The sequence below is a fragment of the Hippopotamus amphibius genome, chromosome 1 (assembly GCF_030028045.1).
Source record: "Hippopotamus amphibius kiboko isolate mHipAmp2 chromosome 1, mHipAmp2.hap2, whole genome shotgun sequence".
Taxonomy (NCBI): Eukaryota; Metazoa; Chordata; class Mammalia; order Artiodactyla; family Hippopotamidae; genus Hippopotamus; species Hippopotamus amphibius.
Window position 1 is genome coordinate 122,325,010 of NC_080186.1, and position 24,420 is coordinate 122,349,429.

General features: G+C 50.0%; 1 protein-coding gene across 2 annotated transcripts in view; it reads right to left on the bottom strand.

Moving 5' to 3' along the window:
• Positions 1–721: 721 nt before the first annotated feature.
• CFAP45 (cilia and flagella associated protein 45) overlaps positions 722–24,420 on the bottom strand; it is a 39,324-nt gene continuing 15,625 nt past the window's right edge. The window contains exons 3-13 of one of the 2 annotated variants that reach the window (XM_057727384.1): positions 21,104–21,229; positions 18,425–18,561; positions 16,461–16,605; positions 15,957–16,124; positions 14,380–14,558; positions 12,471–12,600; positions 8,725–8,871; positions 6,157–6,270; positions 4,781–4,974; positions 1,309–1,533; positions 722–923 (exon numbers count right to left, since the gene is read on the bottom strand). In XM_057727384.1, coding sequence (XP_057583367.1) covers positions 845–923; positions 1,309–1,533; positions 4,781–4,974; positions 6,157–6,270; positions 8,725–8,871; positions 12,471–12,600; positions 14,380–14,558; positions 15,957–16,124; positions 16,461–16,605; positions 18,425–18,561; positions 21,104–21,229 — 1,644 coding nt within the window. In that variant the 3' untranslated portion in view covers positions 722–844. Of the gene's footprint in view, positions 924–1,308; positions 1,534–4,780; positions 4,975–6,156; positions 6,271–8,724; positions 8,872–12,470; positions 12,601–14,379; positions 14,559–15,956; positions 16,125–16,460; positions 16,606–18,424; positions 18,562–21,103; positions 21,239–24,420 lie in introns of those variants that run through there. The other variant, XM_057727392.1, reaches the window with a different exon arrangement.

Here is a 24,420-nt window from a genome sequence, read left to right on the forward strand (position 1 = left end):
TCACAAGAACGTACCGAGCACGTGGTAGGCACTCAGAGGTACTTGGGTGAGTAAATGAATGAATGGAGAATATTTGGGGGGAAAGTTAGGCAAGCTGACACAGATAAAGACAGCATTGGGGACCCCTACTTGTTGGAGTGAGGTGAACTAAGGAGAGCCGGCCACTTGAGTGAGGGGGCAGCTGTGCTTGGGTGAGGGGAATGGGCTGGCAGGGTGAGGAGTTGGGTCCTGGTCGTGTACCAATGGAGGATGGAGCGGGTGCCTATGTCGTGACACCGCCTGGAGTTGAAAGGGCTCTGGCAGGAGAGGGCTGAGACAGGAGTGTGAGCCCCAAGTTCACACATCACCCTCTCCACGCTCATGGTCTGAGTCACAGGTGTACACCTAGTAAGAGCTCTGGCACCTCCTTCCCCAGCTCCGCCCAGAGAGAGCATCTCTAGCTCCTTGGCCTGAAATGCCTCTGAGCTGGGAGTGTGGACAGAGATAAGACTGAGCTGAAAGTGGACATGATGACAGCATCCCAGAGAGTCACAAAAAAGCCAGGAGACACCAGAACAAAGGGACTACCTGGCTTAGGAGGGAGGGCCATGAGAGAGCATCCTTCCATTCTCTGCCTCTGAGCACCATACGGCCCACAGCCTGGGGCTCCCATAACCTATTTTGCTCCCCGTTCAGTACCCATGGCAGCCATATCCCCGCAGCAAGAAAGCTGGACTGTTCCTTAGAGAAGTAGAATAGATTTAATCTGTAACTCAGAAATGTATAGATTAGCAGCAGTTATGGACACCAAGAGCCTGGGAAGAACCTGTCCCCTGAAGGCATCCTGAGGGGCAGAGAGGCACCCTCAGTTCACAGAGGTGTCGGGTGGGATGTTAGCTTTGCGCTCAGCTTCAATGCAGTACTTCTCAGGAAGGCCAGTGGCTCTGCAGGGGAAACACAGGGTGGGTGTAAGGGGCAGGGATGGAGGAGGAGACCAAAGAGGAGGAAGCAGAAGTAGGCTCTGGGTGACATTTACAGGACCTAGGGACCTATACCCCCAATGCTGGTCCCACAATCCATCCCCCAAACACAGCCCTGTCAAGCCTCCAGCATCCTGCCAAGGAGTTCCCAGAGAGCCAGGAATACCCAGTCCTGGAACTCTCTGCAGGAATCCCCTTCAGAGGGCGATAGCCCATGTGAGCCTTGAGTCAGGAGGGAGGCCCTCCCCACACCCCTGTCACCGTCCCTTCATTCCCCTAATCCCACACTTTCCAGGCCACCTTCCTGGGGAAGGGGGGAGGAGCTGTGGAGGAAGGGATGTCGGCGCACCTCAGCTCCTCAATCTTCTTCTTCTTGATGTCTTCGATGCGCTCACGCCGCTTCTGGGCCTCCTCTTTGAGGTGCCGGCCCTCCTCGAAGGTGGCGATCCGGTCCTGCATCTGCTTCTGCTGGTTCTCCCTCACCTGGCGCCGGAGCTCGTTGGCATGCTGTAAGCGCCCCGTGGCTTTTTTCTCCTCCTCCAGCCGCTCCTTTTCAATCTGCTCCCTCTGAGCCCTGCAGGAGGGACCCAGGTTGTCCACTGGGTAGGCTGAGCTGGCCCAGCCCCGATAAGGCTTTGGGGGAGCCTGCTGGGTGGGCTCCTCCAGGGGACACTGCAGAGACCAAGGCCCTCCACCCTCAGGCACTCCCCTCCTGTGGCTCAGAGGTCAGTCCCAAAGGCTGATGCCAGCCAGGCCCAGGTTCACGAGCATGTGACTCTATGCCATGGGCATGTTTAGAAGGGCCCCATGCTTGGCTTAAGCCTCTGCTGTCACTGTTTTGAAATTCTTGATTTTTGAACAAAGGGCCCTACATTATCGGTTTTCACTGAGCCCTGCACATTTTGTAGCTGGCCCTACACCCAGGATTTCACCACTGGAAGCTATTGTTCCTACTCTCTCTGGTAACAATGCCTAACTTCTCTCCAGTTTGGTCTGAGATATCTTTCTTTCTCTCTCTCTTCCTTCCTTCCGTCCCACTAACAAAAATAGTGACATTAACAAAATCAACAAAGAGGATGCTTAGGAAATTCAAAAAAGTAAAATCTGTAAGAAGGAACTTAGCCTCTAATCTCAGTTCTCTTACTGCTCCAACTCTCCAAATTCCTCTCAGGAGCCTCTTCCACAAGAAACCTTCATGAACCCTGACATCAGAAGGAAAATGGCTAATGTAGAACAGATATGCCCAGAAAAAAACTCAAATGAAATGCATTCACATCTCAGGGGAAATGCAGTCACAGGCCATCTTGAGCTAATATCTTATTTCTTTCTCAATGTAATCAAAAACAAAATGTAAAATCATCTTAGGCCAGGATCTCTTAGCTGGGGTCACTCATACCCCAGCCAAAAGCACCACTTCACTGACTCGCTTCCCTCCAGCCATCTCTCAAGCTCCACCATGCATGGCGTGTCCTCTTGACTCCCAGCAGCTCTTTGACACCATGTAGACACCTCCTAAAATTCTGTACTTTCTACAGAGCCTTCCCAGTTTATTAGAAGAAAACTGCTGACTTCCTTGCCCCTCTGTACTTAGACACCAAATGCCAACTGCACGGACACATCTATGAAAGCAAAACTCTCCTTCTTGCCTTGCCATTATTTTCCTACATAGAGAACAGTCTTCTATTGCTTCACCTTATGTGAAACTGGGTGGAAATGAGGGACCTGTATATATCACTAGAGAGCCCCTGGGGTGGCAGGCAAGTAGAAATCTGAGCGGGGAAGAGCCTGGTGGTTTCATAGGGTTGGGGCAGGGATCCTGGAGCCTGGCTGCACTGCAGTCGTCTGGGGGCATCTCATACTGATGCCTGGAATCAGTATGAGGATCTCTGGAGGTGGCACCTGGGCACCCAGTACTTTTAGAAAGCTGCCAGACATTTCTAAGAACCACTGGAGTGGGTAGGTCAGCTATCCTGCTTAGTCAACAGGCTGACAGTTGAAGGCATCCCCCTGTCCAGAAGCAGGAAGTCCATATATAGGTCATAGAGGAGGCCACACTTTTGAAATAGGAAAAGTTAGAGTGCTGGCCATGGTAGACACTTCTAGCACTTGGAGACACCCACCACGGTGGTCACACGGCCCTGAAGACACTAGGTCCAGATGCTAACCTAGAACAAAAGGTGACATTGAACTTCTCCAAAGGGCTGGTCTAGCTTTCATAACTGACTAGTCCATATGCTTCAGGCAAGCAAAGCAAAGAAGGGACAAATGGGTCAGTGGCAAGAGTAGGGCTTTAATTTCCTACAATTAACATTTATTAGTGACTGCTAAAGGCAACACAGAGGTCCCAGGGCACAGAGGCTGGGGAGGGCAGGCATCTAAAAGGCAGTCTGGAGCCCAGGGGCCAAATCTTTGGGGACGTTAAGGAAGCTTCCTTTTTCACCAGGTATCCAGAGACCACAGCATGACCCTTGAGGGCAAGGAGAGCTACAAAGCCAAAGGGTATCACAGCCAATAGAGATGGGCTGGGGGCCTGCAGTCCAATGTAAGTCCAAGAACTTGGCTCTGGCAAGGATGAAGATTCCTAAAGATCTGCTCTGCTTCTGCCTGGGGTCCAGGGGCCTGGTCTGGCATGCAACTAACCAGGGCAGTCCCCAGGAGAAGGACCTAGAGCATGTAGACCAAGAAAGCTGGGCTGTACCACTCAATCCCTACTTAGAGCAAAATTTCTGTAAACTTTGTACCCCTCCACCCCAACTCAGTTTCATTTGGTTTGTTTCCTTTATTTACTTATTTTATTATTATTTATTTTTGTTTTTGGCTGCACTGTGTGGCATGCAGGTACTTAGTTCCCCGACCAGGGATCGAAACTAGGCCAGGCAGTGAAAGCGCCAAGCCCTAACCACTGGACCGCCAGGGAATTCCCAGTTTGTTTCCTTTAAAAAATGTTTTGGTCTTATAGAGTCTGGACCAGAGCAAGAAGAGAGTCTTTCCCAGTTAGGCCAGAACAGTTAGAGCCAAGAGAACGCCCCAGGGGCCAGGTCTGGTGGTGGTGGATCTGACTGGGAGAAAGTAGAGCCTCTGAGACTGCATACAGCTTTGGGGGAGGAGTAGGGAGCCAGAGACAGAGAAATGTGAAGACTTAACTTCCACTTATGGGTTGGAATTAGCATTGAGCCAACAGAGGGAACAGAAATAAAAGGACAAAGAGCTGCCAAAGCAGGGGAGATGGATAAACATAGGTGACATCCAACCACACATGAGTCTCCAACATCCTTCTTACATGAATGGGTGAGGATGGTGTTTTATTCATCTCTAATACCTCGCATGGCATCCAGCACAGAGCCTTGAATTTATGTGCTTAATACATATGTGTCAAATGAATGGCCAAGACCTCCCTTAAAGCCCTGCTCTGATGTCTCGCAACCCCGAGCGTGCGAGTTCTTCTCTCCCTCTCTTCTCAGCCTCCTCTGCTGCAGTTTCAGCCCAAACGTGCCGAGGGACATGGAGGCAGGGAGGGCAGAAGGAACCAGATTTCTACCTTTGCTTACACTTTTAATGCTCCCAGGTAAATAATTCCAACAATCCCCAATTCTTTCAACACTTCCAGGTGCTATTTTCCAATTCTTTAATAAAATTCTCAGGTCAAGTGTCTTTGAAATATGTCAACCGTCCATCCATTTAGAGGGACCCCCACCTACGTGGCAAAGGTGGATACACATCTATCTGTGGACGTGCCAGAAAGTGCCTCTCCACCCAGTACGGACCATCACTGCCACCGTGTCAGGGGCAAAAAGCCCAGGCTCCCAGCCCCTCCTACCTACCGAAGAATCCTCTCAAACTCGTCCCGGTCCCGTTGCACCTGAACGGCCAGAGTGTGCTCCTTGAAAGCCACCTGCTCTAGCCGACTTTTCCGCAGCTGGGCCTCTGTCTCCATCTTCTTCTGTGCGTTTTCCTTCTCCTTTCTGCGCCACTCTCTGTCGGCAACCTCCTGGTTGCGCTTGGCCCGCAAGGCATCCTGGGAAAGAAGAGGGTGGGGAGACCAGGGAGGATGCAACACAAACTCAGGTCCCTTTGGGAAGACACCTACTTCAGACTCTGACCCAGCCTGCTTTGAGAAGCCCCTAGAATTTCTCTAGCAACAAGGTTATGCTAGGAAAGAATAAATGGAATCCTGTCATAGAACTTTCAGGTCAGAAGATACCCTAAGGGGGTCATCTTGTCCTTCCCCCACCCCCAACTCATCCCAGTTCTTTCCCTATACCTCAAACACCTCCAGGCGGCCCTGCGATTGCTTCTAATTTTAAAAACTGCCAGGGACTTCCTAGGTGGCGCAGTGGTTAAGAATCCTCCTGCCAATGCAGGGGATACAAGTTCACGATCCTGGTCCAGGAAGATCCCACATGCCACGGAGCAACCAAGCCCGTGTGCCACAACTACTGAGCCCATGTGCCACAACTGCTGAAGCCCACAAGCCTGGAGCCCATGCTCCGCAACAAGAGAAGCCAGTGCAATGAGGAGCCTGCACACCACAATGAAGGGTGGCCCCTGCTCGCCACAACTAGAGAGGGCTCGTGTGCAGCAATGAAGACCCAATGCAGCCAATAAATAAATGAATGAATAAAGAAATTTATAAAAAATAAAAAATAAAGAAAATAAAAACTGCTAATATGGAGATGCCATGGTTTCCTCTGGTGACACATTTCAAGGGTTAGTTAAGGTTGAAAGTTCTTTATGTGGCAACCAAAAACTTTCTCTTGGACTTTAGCACGTCATGCACTGCTCGATCCTTACTGCCGTAGGCTTGGGAGCAGGCCCATCCCTCCATCCTCAAACTACTGAAGTCGAGATAACTTGCATCATCTATTTATTTGTTTTATTTATTTATTTGTTTATTTATTTATTTTGTCTGCACTGGGTCTTAGTTGCAGCACATGGGATCTTCCTTGCAGCACGTGGGATCTTTCAGTTACAGCATGCAGACTTCTTAGCTGTGGGATGCATGCATGCTCTATTTCCCCAACTGGGAATCGAACCCAGGCCCCCTGCATTGGGAGCACAGAGTCTTACGCACTGGACCACCAGGGAAGTCCCTGCATCCTCTCTTCTACACCCTTACCCTTGAGACCATTTTACAGGCTGTCAAAGGAAGAGTTAAGGGGGTGGGAGAGGCTGAGGGAAGTCAAGACCAAATAGGCACCTGCTCTGCCTGGTAGTCCTGGGCTTTCTCCTGCATGGCCCTCAGGCGGGAGATCTCCTTCTCTTTCTCCCTCCGGATTCTCTCCTGCTCAGCCTCAAACTCTGCTTCTCGAGCCTGCCAGGAAGAAAAGGTCTCATAGAATGGCTCCCATTGCCCCAGTCTTGCAGAGAGAAATGGAGCCTCTATCTGTTCAATATCCCCCCTACCCCTTCCTGACTCCTTTTAAGGTAGGGCAAAATGGCTAGCTATGCATCGATATGAAACTAATCAGCATTTGGAAGATGCTTCATTGCTGATGAAATGCCTTCTCCCATAATATCCCAGAGGGTCCTCACAACATCTCATGAGCTCTGTATTATAGACAAAGAAACTGATGTTCCTAGAATTCAAGGGTCCTGTCCAAGACTGCACACCTAATAAACTACCAAACGCATTCAAAGGCAGATGAGCCCAGCCTTCATGCTCTATCTGCTACGTCACAATTTCCAAGTTTCAAAGCCGCTGGACTCAAGTTTTTAGAAGTAACAACTGTGGCTTCCTGTGTGTCTTGTAAAGTACAGCAGCTGGAAGTTATCTCATCAGTCCTTGGGCAAATGGCCAACCATGTGACGTGCATTCTCCAGGTGATTAGCAGATACCTAAGGAGTGAACTATCAAAATGAGCTCCCTTTGCCACTTTTCTGAAAAGAGCAAACACATCCTTAAGAGCTTTCCATACACAGCTTCCCAACTACCATTCTTGGGTAGTCATAAGACTAATGGCTTAGGTTGGGTGGAAATGTGATCATCCCATAATGAATGTCCCTCAGTCTTGTTCCACCTGTCCAGGCTTCTGTGCACCCAATGAGTTGTCTGCTTCTGAGCCGTGCACAGCTGGCTGTGTGTCAAGCTGGTCTCTCTGCTCCACGTTGCCCTAGATGGCAGGGCAGGAAACTCTGGAGGCTTCTGCCACCAATCTCTGCCTTGAGCTCTAAAGGGACAACCCTGGCTATAAGAGCGGAGACCACTGTGAGGTCAGGGAGGGGCTTGTGATATACTTGGATACTTATGGTGGGCTGTGGGCGTGCCCAAGTGCCCGATCCCTTTGCCAGTTTCCTGCCTCTCCCAGCTCCTCCTGCCAATGACATTTCCACGTGTGGAGACAAGACGTATTCCTCTCCTGCTCAGAAATCTATGGCAATCCCTCATCACTCCGTGCTTGCAGCTCTGCTCAAGGCCCAAGGCATTCCACAACTGCTCTCAGCGCTCCATCATCTCGCCACCTCGTTTCCCATCACGACCACCAGACACTCTCTGCTGCAGCCACTAAACCTGTTCACCAGCTCCTACATGTGATTGGCTTATCAGCACCACCTTCACCCCCTTCAGGGAACAAGGCAGCTCCTGAGAGCCAGACGATGCACACTGCATTATGTCTAGGTCCGCTCAGCCTGGTCGGACACCACACACCCAGCGGAGCATTCGGGATCTTTTGAACCAGTCAATGGCTAGGTTCGCAGGTTGTTGTGACGACTAAATGAGATGACACACACAAAGCACTTAGCACAGAGCCTGCGCACAGACTAAATGCTCCATTCACAGTCACAGCACGACCCTTATTATATGCACGAGCCCCCTTCGCCCCCAGTCTCGTGTTCTCACTCTGTTGCCTGCGGTTCCCTGGCATTCACTAAGGAAGCCAAAGCCAATACATAAGCTTTGTTGAGCTTCACTGTCTGTGGTTTGCACTTGGAGCATAGAGTTATATCAAATATGCCTTTCCCAACTGTACCCACACCCTCCCCCTGCCCGTCACGAATTCCCACCGCAGAGAAGTATGGTGTCGTCACGGAACCTCAAAGCGAGCAGGGGAGACAGGACTCACGCAGGAAGAACGGAGTAGCTTTCCTGCCACCTCAAGTCCTTCCTTCTCTTCTTACAGAAATCCACGTTCACTGCATCTAAACCATGTCTGAAAGCTTTCTTTTTGTCCTCCATTCCTCGCAGACCCCCATCACGCCATTACCCGCCTTGCCCCAGAATGAGCCCACACACTCACGAGCTGCGTCTCCCTGAACCCGTGGGAAGGTATTGCTCTCTGTTCCACGGAGCGTTTGTTCTTATAAGTACTACAGGGGGTGGTGGTTGAAGGCTCTGTTTTCTGAGCCCAGCATCCAGTATAGGGTAGATGCCCAATATGGGAATTTTCACAAGAAATGTATGAGGCAGCTGACTCCTGATTACTGAAGATATGATTATCCAGGTCAGGAGGAAGCCACAAAATCTTTACTTTCACCAATAGTTTTAATTTTCTCCCCTGCCTGCATCTGACCCTCATCCTCAAAGGTGTTAACAAAGATAATGACACCCTAACTGGGGTGTCCTTTCCAGGCTACTCTCTAGTAAAGAACAAGGGGACTGCCCAGGTTCGAGAGAAAAAGAAGTCAGGCCCCCGAGCTAAGGACACGCATTTTAGGATGATGACGTGACTGTCTTCTGCAGAGTTTGCTCAGTGCTCACGCCTGTGTCTCCCTAGACATACACTCCATCGTGCTCAGAAGTCCCAGGTGTTAGGCAGCAGGTCCCTACCATCTTCTTCTTGGTGAACTCCATCACCATCTGCTCTGCCAGCTTCTCCTGAGCCAGAAGCTCTGCTTTCTGCCTCTGGTTTTCATCGTTGATGCATTTGATCTCAGCCTGCATCTTCAGCTTCTGCTGGTGCCTTCGTTCCAGGTCCTGCCACCAAAGGGAGAGAGCTCAGAGTAGAAGGGGAATGACCAAAAGATACTGGCCTACAGGATGCAGGATGGAGAAACACGGATGGAGGCAGGGAGAGAGACACACACTCTACACTCTAACTCCCATTACTGCCCTTGATTAAAGCTATTCTTTCAAGGGTTGTCAATGACCTTTTCTAGCCAAACAGCCCTTTGCAGTCCTCATCCACCTTGACTCTGTGGCAGCCCCTGACACTATGGACCTCTATGTGCTCTCCCAGGAAGTGGAGGCTCTTAAAATTCTACTCAGTATCTCCCACGTGTCATTTTGCCCGCTTATAGGCAAAATCCTATCCCTTGTTCACAATGCTTTCCTCCTGCCTTCAATTTCCTTCTCTTATTCAAACCCAAACTTTTGGTCTCTGTTCAATAGTGATGATTAATATAATAAAGTATTGCACTAACTGAATACTTCCTATTCATAAGACACTTTGTATAACCTATCTCTAACACCTAAATACACCCCCAAATCTTGAAAGTTAGGCCTTGTGAACTTTCCTGTCCAGATAACTGAGGAAAAGCTGAGGCCCCCCAAGTTTAAATGACTTGCCCAGGGCCATACGGCTAATAGACTCCAGAGCCAGAAGTTTGGAACCTGGTCTGTCTAAATTAAAGTTCCCATCTTCTCTGAAACTCTGACTTGATTGCCCCAAGGTCTAATTCTCTCTGCATTTCTGAACTGCCTTTGCACCTACGATGGTGCTACCCCTCCTGTGACTTGATTACATGCTGTCGTGTGGGTCCCATCCCCTTCCTCTGTGTTCATTCTGTCCCAGCCAGAGGACGGGGACCACGTGTCACACTTCTCTTTCCTAACACTGAGAGGGAGACAGCAAATACTCCATAATGAGACAGGGAAGAGGGGGCCAAGGTGAGTGGCAAGTGAGAAAGAGAAACAAATCTCAGAGAGAGGCACAAGTGATGGACGTCAACGTCCCAATCACCCTGAGTGACAAGATGCCTTCCAAGGAATGAGCCTAAGCCTTTGAAAGCTCCCAATGATCAGACCACTTCTGAGCACACTGTCAGGTCCCGATGCGGAGGGGCCCTGGGATCTTGTGCAGTCGCCTCCCTATCCCCTCAAACTTGGACCCCTTGCTTCAAACTGTCCTGCCCATCAACTCACCCTACCTCCCACACTGCTCCCAGCTCCCTCCATTTCTTCAAAGACTAACCCATCCCTGGGCTTCTAGCTCCTTGTCAGCCCAGGTTCTGCCCTGATGGCCCTCCCCCAGCTTGGCTCACTGCCCAGTTCAGGGCTCCCTCCTCCAGGAAGCCTCCTGAACTGGACCAGCACAGCACTGTCTGCCTCCCACCAGGTGCACGTGGTGCCTGAGTGGCCAGCATGCCCTCACTCTCCACGCACCTGCCTCCTTGCTCACTCCACAATTCCCCTCCTGCCAGTACAACTCCCACTCTCTTTTTTTCCCCTTCTTCCTTTCTTCCTTTCCTTCATACCTTTTTCCCATCAGTTTGAGGCCTGCCATTGGTACCCCAGGCAGTATTTAATCCCACTGACCCTCAAAGCTAGAAAAGCTGCTGACATCTGATCTATGACATACATATGATCACATATTTATTTACTTACTTCTTTGCCTATTTATTTACTTTTTTGGTTTGTTGTTTTTGTGGGTTCATTTCATTTCTAAGAAACCAAAGGACTTTCCCTGTTTCTCATCTTTGAAGCCATTTCAAAGCGACCCCAGATAAGCTCCCTTCACTCTCTCCATCTTGCTAGCAAGGTGGCGAAAACTGCCCTTGTATCACCCTGAGATGATGCAGTTCTAAGCTGGGGAGGCAGAGGTTTCTACCTCTGTCCAATAATACTTCCTGGAGACTCAGGTAGTGCCTAAAAGGCCAGGAAAAGGACAATGACATGACACCGGAGTAATTGTGTGGACTCAGTGACACCTAGAACTTTCTCAATGCACCCATCAATGCCCATTCCCTACAGCTGTGTTGGATTTTCCAGTCTTCTCTATGTCTACCCCAGGCTTGTCCTTCCTGGTCCTTTCCCTCTCTCTCCTGAGCCAGGAGTCTGGCCAGGCCTTGTCTGTTTTCTTGGCCCTGTTGGTCCCCTTCCCATGCAGTTCACAAGGCTGCATGCCCTCTTGTCTTCTCGAACCATCAGTGATCTTCCTCCCACTCCTCACACAGATCCTCACACTGCAAATGCTCTGAGAAGCCTTCGTAATTAAAAGGCTCCCCTATGAGGTCCTTCAGGGCCCCCTGTCACTCCTCACCATCAAATGCACCAGGAGATGACAACTCAGTCATCCAGAAACATGAGGAAGGAGGCAAACTAAAAAAAATACGTGTTCCACAAGTTAAATGGCAAGGCACCACAAGGAAATAATCAGACAAATCAGAATGTGGGACATTCTTCACGCCAAATGTCCTAGATGCTTCACAATATCAGTGTTATAAAAATGAGTGAATGAATGAGTGAGGGAACTCTTCTTGATCAAAATAGACTAAAGAGACTTCAGTGAATGCAGTGTGTGAACCTTGATTGAATCCTGGTTTGGAAGAGAGAAAGCAATTGAAAATACATTTTTGGAACAACTGGGTAAATTTGAATGTAGATCAAATATTAAATGACATTATAGAATCACTGGATTCGAATTTTCAGCAGGGGGATGTGATAATGGTGGTGCTGACGTGTAAGAGAATGTCTTTGTTCTTCAGAGATACAGGCTGGAGCATTTAGCCGCAAAGTGTCAAGATATCGGCAACTAACTTTCAAATCGTTTAACACCAACAAAATATGTATATACATCTAAAAGAGACAAGCAACTCAGGCAGATTAACAATCATTAAATCTAGGTGAAGCATTGATGGGTGTGGTACAGTTCTTTCAACTTGTCTGTATGTAAAAAAAAAATTTTTTTTCTCAAAAGTAAAAAATCGAGGGGGAAAAAAAAAAAGAATAAATGCTCCAAATGCTTACCACGTACCTCACTGTGCCAGGGACTTTCGTATATTGCAACAGATCAGATAAGGCCAATAGCAAAGGATTTTTTTAAGTCTGCGTGGTCTGAGCAGGTATGTCATGCCTTCCTTTGCAATGGATATGCCTACAAATTTTATTTAGGCTAACAGGAAAAAAAGGTTTGGCTCCTCAACACGATTAATGACACCGGGATGCAATGCACTCTATATGAGGCAACAGCAGGGAGTCTGGAACTAAGACACTGCTACTGTTCACCTACAAAGTATACGATAGCCCTAGATAATTGAGGGAAGACAAGAAAACATCCCTGTGTTTATTTGTGCCAAGCATGTAGCCGTATCTCTCCTTGATGTGTCCATTCGCATGGATTTGTCAGCCTTGGACCCCAAGTCCCAGAAAGGCAGGGACAGCATCCAGGTCTCTGCTTATCCCCCAGCATGACGCCACGGCCGCACAAGTGGTTCGTATGGCAATAAAAATTGATGGTGATGATGTTGTGAAATGAGCATGTGCCTGACGCAACATCAGCCCACAAGCTCAAACCCCACAGTGTTGGAGGGCTTTGTTGCTGTTGCAACTTGGCATTCTCTATGCAGCCCTGTTACCCTTAGATCCTCCTCTTGGAGCTGTTCCATGTACTCCAGCATCTGCTCCTTCTCCTGCTCCCGCTGCTCGGCAAGCAGGGACCGCTCCTCCTGGTTCTTTTCCATCTGTTCCACAATGTGCCGCCTTCCTCTGGGAAGAAACGGGGCCACGTGTCTTAGAAACCAAGGGTCCATGTCTCTCCCCCAAGACGGGAGGCATCATAGAAACAATGTGACAAGCGTCCCCTATACACAGGTCTGCTTCCTGAGCCCAGATCTAAGTCCTTCCAGTCCTTCCCCAGAGGGTCCTGGCGGGTCGGTCCTCTCTCGTCTGAGCTCCGCGTTGTGGGGCTCTCCCTTCTTGAGATTCCCTCCCTTCATTTGTTTGCTCAAGAGTGCACCCTTTCAGTGTGTAAGAGCTTCTGAAATCCTACCACCCTCACCCTGACCCTTCCCAGAGTAATCAGAGGGAACAACCTTCCCCAGCTGGCGTCACAGACCTTCCCAGAGTTAAGACGCCCACGACTTCTCCTTTCTCCAGTGCATCTGCTATCAACCAAGTATCTTCTCTTCCCACTCTATCTACCGTGCCTAGTTTGCTAACTGTCCTTCTTATACCCAGTCTCATATTTTAAGACCATCAGCTGCTGGTGGACAGGACTGAGTCTGAGGATGTCTCTCCACTTAGCAGTGCCCTTGCTCAACAATGGAAAGCACAGAAATCAGATTGCACAATCAGTGTCGCAAGTGACTCCCTATGTGTTACTGGGATGTCAATGAGCTTGGAAGCATCCAGACCCCGTGATAGATGAGTAAAGGCTGGGAGAGTGGGAGAAGACACAGATTAGGGTAAGAAACTATGGGAAGGAGTACAAGACTAATAGAGCTCTTGAATGGCTTCATGACTCCAGGTGAAATACACTGGAGCGATGAGTAAAAGAGTTGTATGGAAGCAGGTTTAGACTTGATACAAGGACCAGGTCAGATCATGAGAGCTTCCTAATAAGGCAGGGGTTTTCCCTTCATCGAAACTGTTTATGCAAAAAATGGAGAGCCACTTGGCCATGAAACAAACTTTTATTGGGAGCCTACTGTAGCATACCAGGTAGCTACTAGAAGTACAGAGATGAATGGTACAAGAGGACAGAATACAGATGGGGAGAAAGAACTGCCACTCAGCATGGTGCAATGACTATTTTTTTATAAGGACTATTTATAGAGGTAATTCTTGTATTATATGGTTGGCATTCTAAATCTAGGACACTATTATTCTATAATTTATCTGCTTTGGGACTGGTCCTTCCCTGCAAAATGAAGGGGACTGAATTTACTGATTCTAACATGTATTAAGCACCTACTACAGTCCAAACACTCTGCCAGGCCCAGAAGCTATGGAAATGAATACGACAGGGACCCTGTCCTCAGTGGTGAGGGCGAGAGAGCCACAGTGCAGGAGGGGTGGGCCCGAGTGTCAACGCAGGGTGGCAGGCTTCAGAGGAGGGAGCCCCAAAGCCTGCCTGGGGAAGTGAGGGAGGTTTCTCAGGGGAGGGGCCTGCAGAGCTACATACAGAAGGAAGAGACAGCATTCCTGTGGGGGGAAAGGAAAGACAAGGGGTATTCAAACGAGAGGGGACCACAGAAGGCATGAGCTTGTGTCAAGACCCTGCGTGTTGGGGGAGATGAAGGAAAGCCTCGTAGAATGGACGGCAGGAAATGATGCAAAATGAGGCTGAACTGGGGCCAGACTGTGAAGCAATAAAATAAGCTGTAAGAAGTTCTGTGGTTCTCTGAATCACTCCATAAAGGTTTTGAGATAATAACAGAGGAAGGTAATGACCATCCCTCGTGTCTTCCCTCTTTGCAAGGCTACATGGACCTAAAGACACATGGAAATGACTTACAGATGGAGGTGCCAAAACCACCTCTTTACCGGATTCTCTCCTCCCTCCTCTTCTTGTCCAGCTCCTCCTGCCTTTGAATGGATTTCTGCCGCTCCAGCTCCATCATCTGATCCAGCCGCTTGTCCTCGGCATCCAGTTCTTTCTGGATCAGTTGCTTCTCCAGAATTTGGGCATCCCGGATGGCATGGCACTTGGCATTGAGGATGATCTGGGGAGTGGGAATGGAGCTGTGGTACCAGGTCTGGGAGTCAGGTTGGGGGTGGGGGGATGGGCCACAGGGATGTGGAAGTTGGAGAGGGGAGAGACATGAGCGGAACCCTACTGAGTGTGCTCACAAGCCCAGAAAAGCAATAGCATCTTTCCAGGTATTAGATCTTAGTGTATGGGGGGTCATGGGTCACTCTTTGGGAATAGGATGAAAGCTATGTGTCTTCTCCATAAAATTCACTTACATCTAGGGACTTCCCTGGTGGCACAGTGGTTAAGAATCCACCTGGCAATGCAGGGGATATGGTGTTCGATCCCTGGGCCAGGAAGATCCCACATGCTGCGGAGCAACTAAGCCCATGTGCCGCAACAAGAGAAGTCCCCGCTCGCCGCAACTAGAGGAAGCCTGTGCGCAGCAATGGAGACCCAATGCAGCCAATAAATAAATAAATTTATTTTTTTAAAAAATTCACCTACATCTATACACATCTATAAAATTTCCATAAAACTTCAGAAGTTCATGGTCCCCCTTAGGGGCCTGTGAACCCCAAGTGCAGACCCCCTCTTCTACACTTCAGGGAAACAGACATTCTTGCAGAGGCCAAGCCACCAGATTTTTAAGCTAGGAGAGCCCAATGTGACACATAAGGGAATGAAACCATAAGCCATCAATAAGAATTATGGAGTAAGAGCTCTGGAAAATAAAAGGAAGTATTAAGTAGAGAAGATTTATCTGAGAGAAACTGTAGAAAAAGGGGTTGGGGAGTCAGCATTTTTCATTTGTCCAGGAAGTGAACCAAATGCAAATGAGTAACACAATAGAATTCAAATGAGCCTCTGCTCTCCCTGCTCTCAGCTGAAGGAAGCACTTTGAGCGACAAAAAGAACCCAATTGCCTGGACCACCATATGTGGCCAGAATTGAACCAGCAGGATGAAGGTACAAGTAATATCCTCACATGTATTTACCAAGCCGCAGTTCGCAAAGCCTCTTCCACATATTAGCATATCTAATCCCAATAATTCTGCTAGGTTGTTTCACCACCCTTATTTTACAAATGAAGAAAGCGAGGCTCAGGGAGGGCATGTGACTTGCTGAAGCTCACACAGCAGGCACATGACAGGTACAGCTCTCCCCAACCCTCTCCAACCTCGTTCCCCTGCCAAGGCCAGCCCCTGACCTTTCACCCCTGCACCCCTGGAGCCCATGCTGTCAGGTGTATGAATAAGAGATAAGGAGAGGGAGGACTTCCCTGGCCATCCAGTGGTTAAGACTCCGCGCTTCCACTGCAGGGAGCACGGGTTCGATCCCTGGTCGGGGAACAAAGATCCGCAAGCTGTGTGGTGCAGCCAAAAATAAAAAAAGAGAGAAGAGGAGGGAGTGAGGATGGAGAGCCCACCTTGCTCATGTCCTTCAGCTCCTCCTCCTGCTCCATCCGCAGCTGGTTGGCTCTCTGCAGGAGGTTCTGGGCCCTTTCCTTGGCCACCTCCTCCAGGTCGCTGAGCTTCTTGTTCCTCCAAACCATTTCCTTCTGTTTCATGACCTTCTTGCGTGTGGTCGCCGCGTCCTATGGGACCCATGTCAGGGTCAGCGGGGGGGGTTACTCCCTGTGCTCCGTGCCCTGGGCACGAGTCTGGCTGCCACGGGCGACCCCAGGTGAGTTTCGCATCACCCCACCGCACTGTCAGAACCCAGAGGTCTCTCAGCCTGGCTTCCTCACCCTTTCCGCTGCCCTGCAGTTGCCCCCACAACCAATCTTCATTCTACAACACGTCTTCTTTAACACACTCACGCCCCATTTCAGGGTCCCCTAAGGAGAGCTCCCAGTCTTGTGGGAAGCCGGCTTCTCCCCAGAGCTTCTCTTCCACCTCCCTCTGCATAGATGGTGGGCGGGGGTAGCTACCACGATGGCTTCCTTCTCCTTCTTGAAGGCCTGCTCCCTGGCCTGAAGTTCTTCTCTAGTCAGGACGTGGGATGCCCATTGGATCCGCTCAAACTCCTCAGGGCTCATGATGAGGGCCTCTCCGGAGGGATCCTTGGTGGGGACGCTGCCACAAGGATTGAACACAGTAAGGGAGGGGAGGGGAGGGGAAGCTCGCAGCTCCACGCTGCCGGCTGCTCTGCTCTCTGCCCCACCCCTCATCACTGCCCACCCTCCCACTGGGACCCGGGCTAGGGCAGGAGAGACACTGTGCGATGGGTCCCCTGGGGAGAAGGGGTCCCAGGCAAGTAGCGTCACGGGCTAAAAAAGGGACATTTTACGGACTTTTTCTAAAAGGTCTAGTTCATACGTTACCTCCTCTGCACAGCCACGTGTGACCCTCCCCCACGTACACCTCCTCCCCGCTGCTCTCCCTGCCTGTGTCGTGGGCTACATCTGTCTCCCTTGTTGGATCACAAGCTCCTTCAGGACACGGACTCTGTCTTAACCCCACGGGCAGCCCAGTCTCTGGCACAGCTCTGGGCACAGAGTGGGGACCCAAAATAAAGCTGTTGAATTGAACTTTTAAAACAGTTGATTCCTCAAGGATGACATAAAAAGGACAAGGGGACGCCAGACAGGGATGAAGTGGATGCCAGTGAGAAACAAAAACATCCCTGAGCATTCAGCCCAGAGAGAAGCTTTGAACCCTAAATATTAATTAAAATCTCTGATCAACAATAGAGACATGACTGTAGACCTTTCTCACCGCCCAATGCATTCAACAAACCAATAAATAATTATAATGATTACAAACAAATGACATACATTAAAGATGGAGCAAGGGGGTGGGGATAAAGCTGCTTCTGGGTGAGGCAATTTAACAGGTACATGGCAAGGAGACGCAGAAGGTTGGAGGCAGGAAGTGAAACCTCATCCAATAAACCTGGTGCAGGGGAGGTGTCCAGGAGGCTGACAAATGAGTGAATGGACTTGAGACTTAGCCAGGATCTTGTGGTTCACTGGGTGGCATGGCCCCAGACAGCCTGGGATCTGGAATGACCAGGAATGATCCGAATCTGAGACAGCATCTCACCCTGCTCTCAGCAGCCCTGACACGTCACCAGCAACTCCACCTCCGATGTGTTTTCAGGGCTGGACCAGTCCAAGAAGGAGACGTTTCTTGGGCCCCAGAAGTATCTGCAGGGCTGCTGCCACATCTGGCCATTTGATGCCAGAGCTGACCAGACCCGTGCTCCTGGAGCTATGTCTCAGCTGTGCCTCCCCAGCTCGTGACACAGGCTGCACTTTCTGGGAATTCAAGTTTTTAGCAAGGGGAGCCAAAGTAGGAAGAACGGTTCGGAGAATGAAGCACTAGCACAAGAGTGAAACCACGGCGTGGCAGTGTTGGCTCGTTTCACACGGCTGAGCTGGGCCTAAACCCACAGGAGGGGCCCACGCAAGGGGGCTTGAAGCCATGCCGAGCTAATCGCAAAGGCACCCAAGAGCCCTGGGGAATTTCCCCTCCTGGCCTCCGAGCCTGGGAAGAAGCCATGGGGCTAATTAGGCATCTGCTCAGTTTCCCTTTGCTTCATCGTCTGGATGCAGCCAAAAGGAAGTGACTCATCTGGACATTTCCCTTTACCAAGGGCACTAATGGGGGCTCCAAGAGACTCCTCAGCACCTCCCACTTACCAGCCCCACAGGACCCACAGCAGGCAGAAGAAAGGGACGAGAAAGAAGCTGGGAATCTGGGCAATGGCAGTAATAGGTACAGGGTGGGGAGAAATAAAAGAAACCAAACTGGAGAAAACAGGGGAACCTAGATACAAAAGGGGGGACATAGGAAAGAGGCTGGGTCCGCACTGACAGAATGAGACCAGGTGGGTTTCCCTGTCTCCCCGCACGGGTCCTCAGCAGAAGGGCCCCGTGCCCTAGGTACTCACATGAGCTCCCGAACCATGTCCCGGGTGATGAGCTGGATGGTCTCCGGCTTGTGGTCCAAGCCCAGGGCAGTGAGAGTTTTCCGAATGGCATGCTTATCTCGCAGCAGCACGACGGGGCTGTCGCTCTGGGTCAGGGGCTGTGGGTTCAGGAAGGGCAGCTTAGAAGCTGGTCACCCCACTGCCTGCTGGTCAGTCCTGACTTCAAGTGCAGCCTTCCCCTCTCCTGGGGCTTCCACCCCACCAAGCAGCAGGGGACGCTGGCTGGGGCCCAGACTGCAGGACCACCAAGAGCAGCCAGGGCACTGAGAAAACAGCCTGGTATTCTGCCCTTGAGCATGGCCAGATGTACTCTGTACCGACCAGCTCTCCTGAGAGCAAGGCTTCTCTGTAACTTGTGCACATACTCCCAGAGGGTTGGGGATGAGGGGGGAGGGTTGCTAGCATGTGTCCATTTCTAACCTAAAACCATCAGGAATGAAAATTTGGGGTCTCTAGGTTCTCCTCCCTCCACGGCTTAGGAAAGAAAAAATAATTAGCTCTCCTGGCCACACAGTGGGTTTGAAACATAGGATTTGTTACAGACTCATCCAATCTATGATATTTGTTGGTTTTAATCCTTTCTAATGATTCATTTATTTCATCCCCCCCCAAAAAAAAAAAGCCATATGGAGGGAGTTAGAAACAGCTAAATGGTCTGGTGGCCCTTAAATCTTTTTTTTTAAACATATTTTTTAATTAGGTGTTTATTTATTTATTGGCTGTGTTGGGTCTTTGTTGCTGCGGCAGGCAGGGCTACACTTCACTGTGGTGTGCGGGCTTCTCATTGCAGTGGCTTCTCTTGTTGCAGAGCACGGGCTCTAGGCACACGAGCTCAGTAGTTGTGGCTCACAGGCTCAGTCGCTCCAAGGCATGTGGGATCTTCCAGGACCAGGGATCGAACCTGTGGCCCCTGCATTGGCAGGTGGATTCTTAGCCACAGCGCCACCAGGGAAGTCCCTGCCCTTAAATCTAATGAGGTGAGGAAGTCAGTGAGTTAGAATTCATCAAGGAAAATACAAGTCAGATATATGAGTTTTGGGGGTTTTTTTTAAATTTTCTGACCATGAAGGCATTACATAATAAGAAAATGAAAGCACTTGTTTCAGGAAATTTTGAACACAGGAAAGAATTTCATTTGTCGTGAACGCAGTATCTGTGGTCCTGAGTAGAGGCAGGGGCATGGCTTGGGTGGAGGTCCTGCCTGTCTGGAGAACCTCACTTTGCACACCCGTCCCCGGCGTGCTGCTGCCACCTGGTGCCCATCTCTGCTTCCAAGTGGCACAACTCAGTCAGGCCACAGGCCACTTCTGCCGCCTACTACCGGCTGGGAGACTTCCGGGACTCTCACCGGGCAATGAGGCCAAAGAAGAAGCCGGGAATAGGCACTGCTTTGCCTGCACCCTCTTGTGAACCAGCAGGACTAAGTCTGGAGAACTTGGCCATTTCCACATCTATCTTCACTTTGGCTAGAAGACTCCCCACGGACTCAAAACAAACGACAGGTCTTTAAGTGAAATTGCATTGCTTTGATGTTTTCCCTTGTCACTAGGAAACAGCTGCAGAGTGGGCGTCTTCTAAATGGATAAAGATGTCCATCTGGAACGCTCTGGAGAGTTCTTTTTGGTTCACAATGAGGATGGTGAGGAGCAGGGGCAGACATCAACTACCCCCTCCCCAGTCTGCCTGCGGCCAGAGGTACTCACACCGGTATTCACACCACCACTAGTATCCTTTTTTTTTTTCGCTTTACTCTGTTTATTTTTCTCTTTTTTCTTCTTCCTGTTTTCTTGAGACATAGTTGCCATATAGGTGTACAGCATAATGACTAGATTTACATCCATCCTGAGGGGTGATCACAATGAGGTTAGGGAACACCCATCATCTCATATAGACACAAAATTAAAGAAATAGAGAAAAAAAATGTTCTTGCGCTCAGAACTCAGGATTTACTCTCTTAACTTTCATAGATAACATACAGGCAGTGTCCCTTTCCTCTCAGTCTCTCACAGCCTTTCTCGCCACGTCTTATCCTCTTTCTCTCCTTGTCTCTCTTCCTTCTCACCTTCTGCACATCACGTGTACCAAGGTTACTCCAAATAATACCCTGGCTCTCCTCTAGTCGTCAGCCTTTTAGACAGGATGACATTTGCAAATAAAGACCTGCTCCTTTCCCAAAGCAAAGTAACTGTTTTAGCTGAGCAGCTGGGAAAGGATGATTTAGTGTTTCACTCCAATGCTATTCTTGGATGGAGAGGGAATTATGTTACTCTGTACCTGCAAGCTTGGGCCAGTGGCCCTCAAACAGTTGCATCACAGGGCGTTCACTGAGCAAATAGCAAATACTGAGTGCTCCACAGCTGAGCCTCCCTTCAACATTCTAACAGATTTTTAAATGCTGGGCAGATGTAAGGATTCCATGGTGGAGGAAGCCAGGTTCCCTGCTCACATGGGTACCCCACTGGGTGTCCGAGCTCCTGTACTTGAGCTTCGGAACCTCCCCACCCGCCCCACCACTGTCTTCAGTCTGAGAGTTACCTGGGAGGGGAGTGACCTGCCCAGAGCTAACTTTGTCCTGAGCAATGCTAGTTCGGGTCACTGCCTCCAGGTGCCAGCTCCCTGGAGGGGCTGGGTGAGGGTTACCTTGATACCTCCGAACAGGCTCTCATCCACCTCAGAGTTCAGGGCTTTGGTTCGATAGCGAGGCCTATTCCTTGACCTGCTGGAAGTGGCAGAGGAGGAGCTCAGGACGCCGGCTGTGCTTAACGGCTGCAGGGAGAGGCAGAGGGTTGGCGTCACCAGCACTGAATGCCCTCTGGACCCCGGGCAAGGTGGACACTTCGTCAGCCCATGCTGGAGGGAGCTTGGGTAGGCATGTGGGAAGGCACCTGGGGAAACCCTGGAACACAGGGGACACCCCACAGGGGCAGGAGCTTCCCTGCATGGGGCTGGCACGCCAGCTCAATGAGGAGGAGGGTTTCTGAGGTTCCCAAGCGAAAGAAGGCCAACACATCGTGCAGCAGGGAAGGAAGGAGAAAGGACACAGAATGGCAGGAGGATGACCTCAGTGTCAGCCTGGTTCTAGTTTCCCACAAGCACAGTCTTGTGCGGCCACGTGGACTTTCCTCCCCAGAAACGTGCAGTGTCCTCTTCACCTCCAACCTCCACAGCCCGAGCGTCAAGCCCCCTTCACAGCTGACACTACTATTTGACCTCCTTCAGGTCTCCACTGTCTCAGAAGGTTACGGTGGGGACGCAAGGACACTAGGGATGGAAAAGCATCTCGCCCGCTGCCGGCAGGTGCTTCGTGCCTGATAAACTTCAGTGGATGAACAGCTGCCAGATACAATCAGGCAAACCAGTTCACAGCGTCCACCACGAGGCTCTTTCACTCCCAGGACCCCTTTAATGTGCATTAGTCAGTTTTTAACCATCCAGTACTCTCCTAGGTTTGGAGACTTCCCTCTAATGAGTTGAGGGAGACAAGGCTCATCTCTGACTGGAAATGGAAACACCAGATATTTGCCTCCCAAGACTGGGCAAGGGACCTAGGCAGAGCCATCAGATGCCCCCAAGCCTGAAATAAATAGGGAACTAGTGATGCAAGAAGGAGAACATGGAAACCCCTTCTGACAAAGGCAGTGGAGGCAGCCACACCCGTGTCTGCGGCAGTGTTGATAAGGTACCAGCAGCAGCAACTGCCCACGATTCAGCTGTCAGCCCTGGGGGTGCAACAGTGCATCAGGGTCTTTGCCAGACCCGTTGTGGGTTGTGATTTAGACCTCGTTTGTTCTCATTTTCCAGCCTTGGTGTGAAGTCTGTGTGCTCTCCAAAATCCTTTCCATACATGCGCTTCTCCTCAAACTCGAGTTCTGGCTGTGTTGCTTGTAACCAAGAAGGCTGGTAGATACACCCTCCATGCCCCAAGGCCAGCCCAGCTTCCACTCAGCCCCAGGAGAAGTCTGTCTCCAGGAGGCCGTTTCTGTGAGGACCGCAGGACAACTCCAGGCTTAATCTAAAGCCCATTCAAATCTCACTCTGGAGGAGCCCACGTCTCCCGCAGTTCTCCGAGCTGTGGCACCTCAGGGAAATGGGCTGGACAGGTCGGGTCTACCACACCTGGGAATGAGCAGCCGTCAAGGGGACAGGGCGGACAGGGAAATGGGCTGTGCGTTCCAGGTCACTAAACACTGGACACTGTGTTTAGAAAGCTCTCTCTGATCTGCCAAGATCACAGACCCCCCGCAGCACCTGTTCCACCTGTATCAGGTTTTCACGCTAAATTGGGCAACTATTCCCCAGCTGGCTCTTTTCCACACAACAAGCACTGTTGTGTGTGCCCTTTCCCTCCCAGCCTGGCACAGCCAACAACAGGCTTACAGAGGGAGACTCTCTTTGCAGCCGCAGTCAGCCCCACTACGGCAGAGCAGAAAAGCTTGGGTTTATTAAAAGGTAAATACAGCAGGCCCCAGGATGCCTAATAACCGACGCTGAAGGGTTATTATGTGGTGAGTGGGGAGCAACAGCTCCCCTTTCCACCGAACATAGAATAAGAGGAAATGAATAGAAACCACAATAGGTGGGATTGAGGCAAAGCATTGGGAATAACCCGAAAAGATGGAGGGCGTTGGATTATGAGAGATGGTGTACACAACTAAGGGGAAAGGTGCAGTGCCTGGCACGTAGTAGGAGCTCGATATGCATTTGACAAAAAAATGAATGAATGAAACCAAGGAAGACGACCTCTTGGGGGCTGCAGACCAGATTGAGATGGAAGCCTTTCCCGAATATGCCACCACACCACATTTTCCATATCACATATGTGGTCTGCATTGTGGAAAATAATGTATGAGAAAGGGCTTTGGTGCACAGACAGAAAGCATTATTGTTTTGCATTTGTTTTCCTGTTTCTTTTCAAGGGCTCCTGCAGCTTTTCCCTTGGCCTCGGGTATGAACCAGACTGTAGGTTCCTCCAGGGCTGCGACTGCATCACCTCCCTCCTACCCCCTTGGTACCCGGGGCAAGAGGAAGTCACACGAGAGATACTCGACTGCCTGAGCCTCAAAGTCAGGACAGAGGAAGGAAAACAAATGATGACCACAGAAAAGCAGCCGCTGGGCAGAGCAGAAGGAAGTACTGAGCTCTGGGGTTGGGTGGCTGAAAAACCTCATTGAGGAAACGCTGACTTTGAAGCCACAAGTCTTACACCAGGGTTATAATAACCACTTTTGCCAAAATCAACAAGAAGGATTAGGGAGGTCACTGTGTAAAAGTACTAGAAAAAATGAAGAACCAAGCAGAAATGGAAAGTTAGATCCCTCTAGGCCAGAGGCAGTAGCCAAGAGGTTCTTTTAGGAGGTGAAGGGCTGGTTTTATTTCTTGCATGACCAAATAAATATCCCCAAGAAGCTGAGCCATGCCTAGAGAGAAGCCTGCTATTCTTTCTTGGAGGAAGGCAGCTCTTGAAGGGAGGGAAAGACTGCTGAGGAGGCAAGGATGATTGGGGAAGATGAGGACTGGGACAGAAAAAGATGCCATCCCTGCCTTGATATTTTCCTTTTGGTGACCTAGCTGCCTCCTTGTCTTTTCAAATACCATCCCATCCCAGGTTTACAAGAATTTAGCCACTGCTGGGGGCTCTGGGAGAGACTCTGATGCAGATAGATTAACTGGTTAATCAGAATATGATTTTCTCTTAGTTATATTGATAGATACAAGATGATCTCCCTAACATATTAAGTTTTAAAGAAAGCAGATTATAAGAAACATATAAGTACTGCAGTAAAAATGTTCATATGAAGGGTACGTACCCAGAGTGTGTTACTAAAAGAAAGTTCACAAAAATGTTTAACAGTAATTTCAGGTGACTATTAGCATCTTAAGGTGTTTCTTGTATTGAATAATGGTGTGCACTGAGTAGGTAACTCTCTTTACGACTGGGACAGGGGGAGCGGGCAACT